At 45.2% G+C, this 13,675-nt stretch overlaps 1 protein-coding gene across 2 annotated transcripts in view; it reads right to left on the bottom strand.

Annotated features, from left to right (window-relative positions):
- The window catches only part of GSPT1 (G1 to S phase transition 1), a 560,974-nt gene that overhangs the window by 189,221 nt on the left and 358,078 nt on the right, over window positions 1-13,675 (bottom strand). For both annotated transcript variants that reach the window (XM_069210181.1, XM_069210182.1), the window contains exon 11: window positions 5,448-5,528. In XM_069210181.1, the coding sequence (XP_069066282.1) occupies window positions 5,448-5,528 (81 nt within the window). The remainder of the gene's footprint in view (window positions 1-5,447; window positions 5,529-13,675) is intronic.

Below are 13,675 nucleotides of genomic sequence, written 5' to 3'. Positions count from 1 at the left end.
TGTGCATGAGCACGATGCCACTACAGTGTCCAAGCAAAACCTTAGACATTGCAAGTGCAGGGTAGTCATAAGAGTATATGGTCTGTGAGTCTGTCAAACACGAACTCCACAGCACCATAATGGCTACACTGAAAACTGAGAAGTTTGGTATCAAACTTCTCAGCACAATAAATGCACACTGATGCCAGTGTGCACTTCATTGTAAAATACACCCAAAGGGCATCTTAGTGATGCCCCCTGAAAACATACCCGACTTCCAGTGTGGGCTGACTAGTTTTTGCCAGCCTGCCACACACCAGACATGTTGCTGGCCACATGGGGAGAGTGCCTTTGTCACTTTGTGGCCAGGAACAAAGCCTGTACTGGGTGGAGGTGCTTCTCATCTCCCCCTGCCGGAACTAACACCTGGCAGTGAGCCTCAAAAGCTCACCCCCTTTGTTACAGCGCCACAGGGCATCCCAGCTAGTGGAGATGCCCGCCCCTCCGGCCACTGCCCACACTTTTGGCGGCAAGGCTGGAGGAGATTATGAGGAAAACAAGGAGGAGTCACCCCCCCAGTCAGGACAGCCCCTAAGGTGTCCTGAGCTGAGGAGACACTTACTTTTAGAAATCTTCCATCTTGTAGAAGGAGGATTCCCCCAATAGGATTAGGGATGTGCCCCCCTCCCCACAGGGAGGAGGCATAAAGAGGGTGTAGTCACCCTTAGGGCCAGTAGCCATTGGCCACTGCCCTCCCAGACCAAACCCCCCCCCCTCTTAAATTCAGTATTTAGGGGCTACCAGAACCGAGGAATATAGATTCCTGCAACCTAAAGAAGAAGAAGGACTGCTGACCTGAAGCCCTGCAGTGAAGACAGACGACAACTGATTTGGCTCCAGCCCCACCGGCCTGTCTCCCTACTTTGAGGCTTCAGAGGTTGCTGGACCCTGTTGGATGTGTCGCTGTTGCAGTTTTCTTCAGAGGACTACCCTGCATCTAAAGGACCAAGAAGCTCCAGAGAACAGCGGACCTGTTCAACAAACGGCAACTTTCTGCAACAAAGAAGCAACTTTTAAAGACCACACGTTTCCTGCCAGAAGCGTGAGACTTTCCACTCAGCACCAGACGCCCCTGGCTCGACCTGCAGAAAACTAACACTACAGGGAGGACTCCCCGGCGACTGCGAGCCCGTGAGTAGGCAGAGTTGACCCCCCTGAGCCCCCAAAGCGTCGCCTGCAGAGGAAATCCAAAGGCTCCCCATGACCGCGACTGCCTGTAACAAGGAACCAGACGCCTTGAACCAGCACTGCACCTGCAGCCCCCAGGACCTGAAGGAACCGAACTCCAGTGCAGGAGTGACCCCCAGGCGACCCTCTGCCTAGCCCAGGTGGTGGCTACCCCGAGGAGCCCCCCCTGTGCCTGCCTGCATCGTTGAAGTGACCCCTGGGTCTCCCCATTGATTCCGATCAGAAACCCGACGCCTGTTTGCACTCTGCACCCAGCCGCCCCTGTGCCGCTGAGGGTGTACTTTCTGTGCCTGCTTGTGTACCCGCCGGTGCCCTACAAAACCCCCCTGGTCTGCCCTCTGAGGACGCGGGTACTGGAACCGGGCACCCCTATTTCCATTGAAGCCTATGTGTTTGGGGAACGACTTGGACCTCTGCACCTCACCAGCCCTGAGCTGCTGGTATTGTAACTTTGCGGTTGCCTTGAACCCCCAACGGTGAGCTACCTTGGACCCAACTTTGAACCCTGTAAGTGTTTTACTTACCTGTGAACTTAACAATTACTTACCTCCCCCAGGAACTGTTGATTTTTGCACAGTGTCCACTTTTAAAATAGCTTATTGCCATTTTTGTCAAAACTGTACATGATATTGTGATTATTCAAAGTTCGTAGAATACCGGAGTGAAATACCTTTCATTTGAAGTATTACTTGTAAATCTTGAACCTGTGGTTCTTACAATAAACTAAGAAAATATATTTTTCTACATAAAAACCTATTGGCCTGGACTAAGTCTTTGAGTGTGTGTTCCTCATTTATTGCCTGTGTGTGTACAACAAATGCTTAACACTACCCTCTGATAAGCCTACTGCTCAACCACACTGTAAGGAAATGCCTCCTTGGCATGGTTACCCCCTGACTTTTTGCCTTTGCTGATGCTATGTTTTGAATTGAAAGTGTGCTGAGGCCTGCTAACCAGGCCCCAGCACCAGTGTTCTTTCCCTAACCTGTACTTTTGTATCCACAATTGGCACACCCTGGCATCCAGATAAGTCCCTTGTAAGTGGTACCCCTGGTACCAAGGGCCCTGATGCCAAGGAAGGTCTCTAAGGGCTGCAGCATGTCTTATGCCACCCTGGAGACCCCTCACTCAGCACAGACACACTGCTTGCCAGCTTGTGTGTGCTGGTGAGAACAAAACAAGTAAGTCGACATGGCACTCCCCTCAGGGTGCCATGCCAGCCTCTCACTGCCTATACAGGTATAGATAAGTCACCCCTCTAGTAGGCCTTACAGCCCTAAGGCAGGGTGCACTATACCATAGGTGAGGGCACCAGTGCATGAGCACTGTGCCCCTACAGTGTCTAAGCAATACCTTAGACATTGTAAGTGCAGGGTAGCCATAAGAGTATATGGTCTGGGAGTCTGTCAAACACGAACTCCACAGCACCATAATGGCTACACTGAAAACTGGGAAGTTTGGTATCAAACTTCTCAGCACAATAAATGCACACTGATGCCAGTGTACATTTTATTGTAAAATACACCCCAGAGGGCACCTTAGAGGTGCCCCCTGAAACCTTAACCGACTATCTGTGTAGGCTGACTGGTTCCAGCAGCCTGCCACAACCGAGACATGTTGCTGGCCCCATGGGGAGAGTGTCTTTGTCACTCTGATGCCAGTAACAAAGCCTGCACTGGGTGGAGATGCTAACACCTCCCCCAGGCAGGAGCTGTCACACCTGGCGGTGAGCCTCAAAGGCTCACCCCTTTGTGCCAGCACCACAGGACACTCCAGCTAGTGGAGTTGCCCGCCCCCTCCGGCCACGGCCCCCACTTTTGGCGGCAAGGCCGGAGAAAATAATGAGAATAACAAGGAGGAGTCACTGGCCAGTCAGGACAGCCCCTAAGGTGTCCTGAGCTGAAGTGGCTCTAACTTTTAGAAATCCTCCATCTTGCAGATGGAGGATTCCCCCCAATAGGATTAGGGATGTGACCCCCTCCCCTTGGGAGGAGGCACAAAGAGGGTGTACCCACCCTCAGGGCTAGTAGCCATTGGCTACTAACCCCCCCAGACCTAAACACGCCCTTAAATTTAGTATTTAAGGGCTCCCCTGAACCTACGAATTTAGATTCCTGCAACTTACCGAAGAAGAAGACTGCTGAGCTGAAAACCCCTGCAGAAGAAGAAAGAAGACACCAACTGCTTTGGCCCCAGTCCTACCGGCCTGTCCCCTGCCTTCTAAAGAACCCTGCTCCAGCGACGCTTTCTCCAGGACCAGCGACCTCTGAATCCTCAGAGGACTGCCCTGCTTCCAAGAGACCAAGAAACTTCCGAGGACAGCGGCACTGCTCCAAAAGAACTGCAACTTTGTTTCAAGGAGCAGATTTAAAGACCCCTGCAACTCCCCGCAAGAAGCGTGAGACTTGCAACACTGCACCCGGCGACCCCGACTCGACTGGTGGGGAACCAACACCTCAGGGAGGACCCTCCGGCGACTCAGAGTCCATGAGTAACCAAAGTTGTCCCCCCTGAGCCCCCACAGCGACGCCTGCAGAGGGAATCCCGAGGCTCCCCCTGACCGCGACTGACTGAACTCCATTTCCCGACGGCTGGAAAAGACCCTGCACCCGCAGCCCCCAGCACCTAAAGGAACGGAACTCTTGTGCAGGAGTGACCCCCAGGAAGCCCTCTCCCTTGCCCAGGTGGTGGCTACCCCGAGGAGCCCCCCCCTTGCCTGCCTGCAACGCTGAAGAGAACTTGATCTCTCATTGATTTCCATTGAAAACCCGACGCTTGTTTCTACACTGCACCCGGCCGCCCCAGTGCCGCTGAGGGTGTACTTTTTGTGTGGACTTGTGTCCCCCCCGGTGCCCTACAAAACCCCCCTGGTCTGCCCTCCGAAGACGCGGGTACTTACCTGCTGGCAGACCGGAACCGGGGCACCCCCTTCTCTCCATTGAAGCCTATGCGTTTTGGGCACCTCTTTGACCTCTGCACCTGACCGGCCCCGAGCTGCTGGTGTGGTAACTTTGGGGTTGCTCTAAACCCCCAACGGTGGGCTACCTTGGACCCAAACCTGAGAATTGTAAGTGATTTACTTACCTGACAAAACTAACAAAAACTTACCTCCCCCAAGAACTGTGAAAATTGGACTGTGTCCACTTTTAAAACAGCTTATTGTGTTTTATGTAAAAAGTATACATGCTAATGTAATGATTCAAAGTTCCTAAAGTACTTACCTGCAATACCTTTCAAATGAGATATTACATGTAGAATTTGAACCTGTGGTTCTTAAAATAAATTAAGAAAATATATTTTTCTATAACAAAACCTATTGGCCTGGATTTGTCTCGGAGTGTGTGTTCCTCATTTATTGCCTGTGTGTATGTACAACAGATGCTTAACACTACTCCTTGGATAAGCCTACTGCTCGACCACACTACCACAAAATAGAGCATTAGTATTATCTCTTTTTGCCACTATCTTACCTCTAAAGGGAACCCTTGGACTCTGTGCATGCTATTCCTTACTTTGAAATAGCACATACAGAGCCAACGTCCTACACACACTACCACAAAATAGAGCATTAGAATGATCTCTTTTTGCCACTATCTTACCTCTAAGGGGAACCCTTGGACTCTGTGCACACTATTTCTTACTTTGAAATAGTATATACAGAGACAACTTCCTAGAACACTGATAATGTTAAAGACATTCAGTTAAATAACTTAACTCCTATATATGTTTTTCTTCTACTGCTTTCTTTGGTACCTTGGGACACTCAAATGCTTGAATCATTCCCAGACATCGAATTGGATCTATTAAAGATCCAATACCGGAGAAGTAGATGCTTTTAAATATTATAAAAGGAACTGCTCCCTAAATTTCTTCAACTTTGCTCCCTAAATTTCTTCAACTTTGCTCCAGATACATTTAATGTGCTACCACCTTTTGAGGGTTCCATAAAGAACTAACTTCATAATGACACAATATGTGCAGATAGACGGTAGAACAGCAAAGTAAAATAGTATGTTTCTTCCACACCTGACTGCTTCAGTTTGCCATGTTGATCAATATCACATATTAGGAAACAAGCACTGCTGCTTTTTAACTACTTAATATACATTACATTTTACAGGATAGTGCAAAATATAAAAGCTTCAATAAATAAGAGCAGATCCAAATATACAGTTGTGGAGAAATTATACAGTTGTGGAGAAATTATGCAATTGCCATACCTTATTTGGCATCATAACCAACTGTTGTCCTTTACTAATAGACCCAGATTCCAGCTTTCCTAGAACCACCGTTCCCATGTCCTGTGTAAACAAGGTGATGCATATAAAAACAAAAAAACATTGTGAATATGTTTAACTAAACATTTAGCCTAACACTCACCTTCAGACATGTTTCAAATCAGCATATAACTACAACAGAGCTAATAATGCTACAACATAATTGTGTGGCAAGTTAATACATGTAAAAAGCAGACAACTGCAGAAATTCAGTAGCTAGACCACATTACTGGAGGAAGAAAACACTACTGAAATAAATGACCCTTAGTGGCTTATTGACGCATCTACAGTCTCAAGAAAACTTATCACTGGAACAACACAGGATTAAATCTTCTAACTAAATGGCTGGAGAAGTTTTGCACTGGTCAAATGGTTAGCACTTTGAACAGGAGAGACTGCCATGTATAAATTATAAGACATGGTTAATCAAATACTGTAGAATGTTTAGTCTCTTGGTAGATATCTCCAATTAGAAAGTTCAAATACCAAACTGTTGAACAGGACAGTCTAAACATCATTTTACTAGTGACCTTGATGTTCTCATTTATTGAAAGGTGGCCCTGAAAGTCTCTGCAGAAAAATAGTTTCAGACTTTTTATATTTTTTTCCAGTAGTCATAGTTGGATTTTTTTTAAATGTATATATCTGAGCCCAGACAAAATTCAAGCAGCAAAAACCTTATGGCCATATTCCATGTTTAAAATGCTCTGAGAACTGAACTGTTACATCAGTGATATTATGCAATGTGTATGGAAAAGGTTCCTTATCCTGTAAGCATTCGCTCGGAGCCTGCAGTGCTTTCGATCCATATGCTCTGCATACTCCTGCAATCTTGTGCTGGGCTGGAACGTTACAACTATTTTTCTACAAATATGTTTTATGTCACAGGGTGTCATGCAACTCCTCCCTTAATTCACAATTCGCAAAGGAGCAGACTCTGCCCCAGGTTGTTTTTCACTCAGCAGGTGAGAAATAAAAGAGTATAGACTTAGACTACTGTAATATGGCGTGTGCATTGTTAGTAGTTAAGAAGCAAAGATTAAGTAAAATGTGCTACGATTTCCAGCTTCTGGAGAGGTGGGTGGATGCATGTAAATCTACAGCACTGCACACCACAAAGTGACGCTTCTAGGGAAGGTAACAGTTTCAGTTTGCACAATGTAAGGCTGTACAAAAACATGCTCTGCATCAACTGTAAAGCAGTTCAAGCGGAGGCTAGGAGGCAGATGTTTGGAAAAATGCTCTTAACAGAGTTTGGTCAACCACAGCCTGTTAATGGGCTAGTATGGCCACACAGTAAAACTTTGTTATGTTGTGTTCATTAGGTAGCCCCTTTGCAGAAATCTTCTAATGGAATGTTATCTAGAAAAGCCCTTGTCATCATATTATGTGTAGAGCGTGCCAAAGGAGGTACAGTGAGTACACATTTCCCTTTGGCATAGCAAGTTTGGATGCACCTGACAATCCATCTTGCAATGCAGGCCTTGGAAAGTGGGTGACCTTTGCGGGGTTCAGGAAAACCTACAAAGGGCTGGTTAGTTTTATAAGAGGACTATCAATTTAGTAAGAGTGCCGGATTGACATCTAAGATGTTTAACACCCTCCCAGCCTGAGCATCAGGTTGTGGAAAGAACACTGGCAGCTCAATAGTCCGGTTAATCTGATATGGTGAGCCTACCCTGAGCAACAACTTCGGATAGGTTGTAAGCAGTAGCTTTTCCTTCTGCACCTGAATAAATCGCTTCTTGGATTGGGGGTGGGGTGGGAGTGCAGATAATCTTTGTGACTCACTGTTACTCCTAAGTGAGGTTCTAAAATAAAGGCCCATTTCAGAAAAGTACCTGTAAGTGGAGGGGCTTTAAAGAAAGACTAAATAAGCCTGGTCAGAACTCTCTCTAGTTTCCACACTGGGACTTGAGGTGTTCTTCGAGGTATATCACCTACCGATCTCTACATGAATGCCTTAGCCACAGGCTTCCTTAAAAGAGATAAATATTTTCTATTCTGCATGTGTGCTGATATTGCAGCTGAGTGGAGGTGCACAAATAATACCAGTCATCTATAGGTGCAAAATTTAACAGATTAATTCTAAAACCTTCTCTTTAAAGGAGTCTAGGGCCAGATGTATGAAACGTTTTGCGACTCGCAAACGGCAAAATCTGCCGTTTGCGAGTCGCAAAACACGTATCCCAATGCAGAAATGCATTTTGCGAGTCGTTACCGACTCGCAAAATGCATTTCAGACACGCAAATAGGAAGGGGTGTTCCCTTCCTATTTGCGAGTCGCATTGGGATGCAATACCATTTGCGACCGCATATGCGGTCGCAAATGGCATCGCAGTTACCATCCACTTCAAGTGGATGGTAACCCAATCGCAAATTGGAAGGGGTCCCCATGGGACCCCTTCCAGTTTGTGACTGGACCCCAAAATATTTTTTCAGGGCAGGGAGTGGTCCAAGGGACCACTCCCTGCCCTGAAAAAAACCGAAACTAAAGGTTTCGGATTTTTTTGAAATGCAGCTCGTTTTCCCTTAGGGGAAACGGGCTACATTAAAAAAAAAAAAACTGCTTTATTGCAAGCAGGTCGCTAACATGGAGGCCTGCTGACGACAGCAGGCCTCCATGTTAGCGAGTGCCTATACTCGCAATGGGGCCGCAATTTGCGACCCACCTCATGAATATTCATGAGGTGGGTCATTGCGACCCCATTGCGAGTTGCAGTCGGTGTCTGAGACACCGTACTGAATAGCAATTTGCGACTTGCAAATTGCGAGTCGCAGGGACTCGCAATTTGCAAGTCGCAAATTGCTTTCTACGTACATCTGGCCCTTAGTTCTTTGAGAATGCAGTAATGGACCAATCCCTTCCACCTGGTTGCATTAAATGTGTGCTTAGTGGGCCTAAGTGCTTCACATAATATTGTCATACATTCCCAGGAAGGTTTAGGCCACCAAATTTTAATACATCAGGTGCAAATTCGCCTCACTGCTTTGGATCCGAGTGCCTGATCCAGCCACATAGGTATCTTCGTTGGGACTGATGAACATCTCTAACAACATTGAGTACTAGTGTTGACAGCCCAAACTGAGACCACTAGGATATGGATAATGGACACCCGCCTTATAGTCCTCATCACATATGGGATGTGTAGAGGAGATGGAATAGTTTATCTGTAACTCCAGTTCTCTCATAGAGAAATTTCCATTATAGTAATAAGCATTGAATAGTTCAGTGCGGGGACCCCGGAGCACTTCATAATATATCCTTTAAAGTGGATATGTTCGCCTTTCTTTAGGCAGGCCGGCAGTCACTTAAGAGAGAAAGTTGTTGTGCAGCCTTTAGGATTAGACTACAATGGCCCACATCTTTAATTAAAAAAGGGGGCCAAGAGATTAAGTAAGTCTTTAATCTGATGGTGTTTTAGTAAAAACAGAATAAATGGATTTCACAGGCCCTGGGCAGTGTAGCCCAATAGGATGCAATTGTGTGAATGAAAACAGTCTATGCCGTTAAGAAGCCACAAACCACCAGGACCCCATGAAGCTGAGCAGGTGACAGTTGCTTTGGTTCATTTTTAAAGGGGGGGGGGGGGGGGGGGGGGGGGCGGTGTGTGTGTGTGATATGACACTTTAGAGAATTGGTGAGGTTTGTCTGATCCAACGGGGAGGAGGGAAGGTTGCTTATGACTATAATGGAAATTCCCCTACTAAAGAACTGGAGTTACAGGTAGGACATTATTCCTTCTCTCAGTGGATTTCCATTTATAGCCATAAGCATTGACTAGAGTAGCAAGCACATCCCTGCCTGAGGTGGTGGAGGTAAAAAAATAAATAAAAAACAAAGCAATTTTAAGAAAACTGATTCTTAGGGGAGGCCTGCCCTACTTGAGTATCTGCTTTGGCATCTGAATCTAAGCAGTAGTGCTTACAAATTTATGGACAGACCTCCAGGTGGCTGCTTTGCATATCTCTGGGATAGGAATATTCCATAATAAAGCTGCTGTAGCCGCTTTACACCTAGTGGTGTGTGCTTTAGGCTTAACTGGCAACGTTTTATTAGGCCTTTGATAACATAAGAGGATACAAAAAAACAATCCATTGGGAAATGGACTGTTTAGAAGAGGCCAAACCTGTACGAACTGGACCATACTTGATAAACAGTTGATTTGGATTACAAATCTCTCATATGTCTTATCTAGTTAGAATTTTAAAATGCATCTTGTATCCAGCGAATGGAGAGATCTTTCCATTGAAGTAGAGTGATTCTGGAAAAATGTTGGAAGAGATATAGTGAGATTAACGTGAAAAAACAAAATAACCCCTTTATGGAGTGGAAGACTGTTTATGGTTTATGAGAACAGAGTAGCTGGATTTTGCTAACCCAGCAAGCCGATGAAAATTAGTTACTTACCTGTAACTGCAGTTCTCCAGTATTGATATCTTTCATAGATTCACATGCTTGAATCATCCCCGTCGTCGAGGTGGGAGCCTCACGGTAAACTTAAATACATAAAGCAGTAAGTCAGTAAAATTAAAACCAGAACGCCCCCGTAGGCCTCATAGGGTATTTTACAGTCTATCCACTTTGTTTTGTGAAAAAGACCCAAACTTCTGTATCAACCAATCAGGATTCAGCCCCTCCCAAACACTCCCAACAGAGGCTGAATACCCTCAGATTTTCTAGTAGGAGTGTGAAGTTTAATATCTGTATAATAGGGGAGCCTCTGAGGGAAGGAGGGTGAGTCGCATGTGAATCTATGAAAGATACCAATACTGGAGAACTGCAGTTACAGGTAAGTATGAAAATGTCACTTACCCAGTGTACATCTGTTCGTGGCATCAGTCGCTGTAGATTCGCATGTTTTGCATAGCTCGCCATCTGGTGTTGGGTCGGAGTGTTACAAGTTGTTTTTCTTCGAAGAAGTCTTTCGAGTCACGGGACCGAGTGACTCCTCCTTTTGTCTCCATTGCGCATGGGCGTCGACTCCATCTTCGATTGTTTTTCCCCGCAGAGGGTGAGGTAGGAGTTGTATTGTAGTAATAGTGGCCATGCAATGGAGTGACTAAGTATGTACCTATTTAAGGTTAAGATAATATATATACAAATAGTTGAAGGTACCTTCCGAACTGCTACAAGCTCCCGGGGAGGCGGGTGGGCACATGCGAATCTACAGCGACTGATGCCACGAACAGATGTACACTGGGTAAGTGACATTTTCAGGTCGATGGCATCTGTCGCTGTAGATACGCATGTTTTGCATAGACTAGTAAGCAGTTATCTCCCCAAAGCGGTGGCTCAGCCTGTAGGAGTGGGAGTAGTCTGAAACAATGTTCTTAATACGGCTTGACCTACTGTGGCTTGTTGTGCGGATAACACGTCTACACAGCAGTGCTTGGTGAATGTGTGAGGCGTAGACCATGTGGCTGCCTTACATATTTCTTGCATTGGGATGTTTCCTAGAAAGGCCATGGTAGCACCTTTCTTTCTGGTTGAGTGTGCCCTTGGTGTAATGGGCAGTTGTCGTTTAGCTTTAAGGTAGCAGATTTGGATGCATTTAACTATCCATCTGGCTATACCTTGTTTTGATATTGGGTTTCCTGCATGAGGTTTTTGGAATGCAATAAATAGCTGTTTAGTTTTCCTGATGCTCTTTGTTCTGTCAATGTAATACATTAATGCTCTTTTGACATCTAAAGTATGTAGTGCCCTCTCAGCTACGGAATCTGGCTGTGGGAAGAACACTGGAAGTTCCACTGTTTGATTTAGATGGAACGGTGAAATAACTTTTGGTAGAAATTTAGGATTAGTCCTTAGGACGACCTTATTTTTGTGTAGTTGTATAAAAGGTTCTTGTATTGTAAACGCCTGAATCTCGCTTACTCTTCTTAGAGAGGTAATGGCGATGAGAAATGCAACCTTCCATGTTAGGAACTGTATTTCGCAGGAGTGCATGGGTTCAAAAGGTGGACCCATAAGTCTAGTTAAGACAACATTTAGGTTCCATGAAGGAACAGGTGGTGTTCTTTGTGGAATAATTCTTTTAAGGCCCTCCATGAATGCTTTAATGACTGGTATCCTATATAGGGAAGTTGAATAGGTAGGCTGCAGGTATGCAGATATTGCTGCAAGGTGTATTTTAATGGAAGAGAAAGCTAGGTTAGATTTTTGTAAGTGAAGCAAGTAACCCACTACATGTTTTGGGGTTGCGTGTAATGGTTGGATTTGATTAATATGGCAGTAGCAAACAAACCTCTTCCATTTACTGGCATAGCAGTGCCTGGTGGATGGCCTTCTGGCTTGCTTTATGACTTCCATACATTCTTGGGTAAGATGTAAGTGTCCGAATTCTAGGATTTCAGGAGCCAGATTGCTAGATTCAGCGATGCTGGATCTGGGTGTCTGATCGTTTGGTTGTGTTGTGTTAACAGATCCGGCCTGTTGGGCAGTTTGATGTGGGGTACTACTGATAGGTCTAGCAGCGTTGTGTACCAAGGTTGCCTTGCCCAAGTTGGTGCTATTAATATGAGTTTGAGTTTGTTTTGACTGAGTTTGTTTACAAAATAAGGAAGGAGAGGGAGAGGAGGAAAAGCGTAGGCAAATATCCCTGACCAGTTGATCCATAGGGCATTGCCGTGGGACTGCCTGTGTGGGTATCTGGATGCGAAGTTTTGGCATTTTGCGTTCTCTTTTGTCGCAAACAAGTCTATTTGAGGTGTTCCCCAGAGCGTGAAGTAAGTGTTCAGAATTTGGGGGTGAATTTCCCATTCGTGGACCTGTTGGTGATCGAGAGAGATTGTCTGCGAGTTGATTCTGAATTCCTGGGATAAATTGTGCTATTAGGCAAATTTGGTTGTGAATTGCCCAACGCCATATCTTTTGTGCCAGCAGGCTCAATTGCATTGAGTGCGTCACCCCCTGTTTGTTTAGATAATACATTGTTGTCATGTTGTCTGTTTTGACGAGAATGTATTTGTGAACTATTATTGGTTGAAAAGCCTTTAGTGCTTGAAAAACTGCTAGCAGTTCCAGGTGATTTATATGCAGTTTTGTTTGATGTACGTTCCATTGTCCTTGTATGCTGTGTTGATCGAGGTGTGCTCCCCACCCTGTCATGGAAGCATCTGTTATTACGTATTGTGGCACTGGGTCTTGGAAAGGCCGCCCTTTGTTTAAATTTAGATTGTTCCACCATAGAAGCGAGAGGTAAGTTTGGAGGTCTATTAACACCAGATCTGTAAGGTGACCCTGTGCTTGTGACCACTGTGATGCTAGGCACTGTTGTAAGGGCCTCATGTGCAGTCTTGCGTTTGGGACAATGGCTATGCATGAAGACATCATGCCTAGGAGTTGTAATATCATCTTTGCTTGTATTTTTTGTGTTGGATACATGCGTTGTATGATGTTGTTGAAATTTTGAATTTTGTGGACTTGGAGTGGCTACTCCTATTGTTGTGTTTATTATGGCTCCTAGGTATTGTTGTACCTTGCGCGGCAGAATGTTGGATTTTGCGAAGTTGACTGTTGTAGGAAGTTGGCTCTGTATGTGCTATTTCAAAGTAAGGAATAGCATGCACAGAGTCCAAGGGTTCCCCTTAGAGGTAAAATAGTGGTAAAAAGAGATAATACTAATGCTCTATTTTGTGGTAGTGTGGTCGAGCAGTAGGCTTATCCAAGGAGTAGTGTTAAGCATTTGTTGTACATACACATAGACAATAAATGAGGTACACACACTCCGACAAATCCAGCCAATAGGTTTTTGTATAGAAAAATATCTTTTCTTAGTTTATTTTAAGAACCACAGGTTCAAATTCTACATGTAATATCTCATTCGAAAGGTATTGCAGGTAAGTACTTTAGGAACTTCAAAATCATTGCATGTATACTTTACAAGTTATTGACAAATAGCTGTTTTAAAAGTGGACACTTATTGCAATTTTCACAGTTCCTGGGGGAGGTATGTTTTTGTTAGTTTTACCAGGTAAGTAAGACACTTACAGGGTTCAGTTCTTGGTCCAAGGTAGCCCACCGTTGGGGGTTCAGAGCAACCCCAAAGTCACCACACCAGCAGCTCAGGGCCGGTCAGGTGCAGAGTTCAAAGTGGTGCCCAAAACACATAGGCTAGAATGGAGAGAAGGGGGTGCCCCGGTTCCGGTCTGCTTGCAGGTAAGTA

The sequence above is a fragment of the Pleurodeles waltl genome, chromosome 10, assembly GCF_031143425.1.
Source record: "Pleurodeles waltl isolate 20211129_DDA chromosome 10, aPleWal1.hap1.20221129, whole genome shotgun sequence".
NCBI lineage: Eukaryota > Metazoa > Chordata > Amphibia > Caudata > Salamandridae > Pleurodeles > Pleurodeles waltl.
The sequence above is the reverse complement of the archived record's forward strand: the minus strand, read 5'-3'. Positions and strand labels throughout refer to the sequence as shown.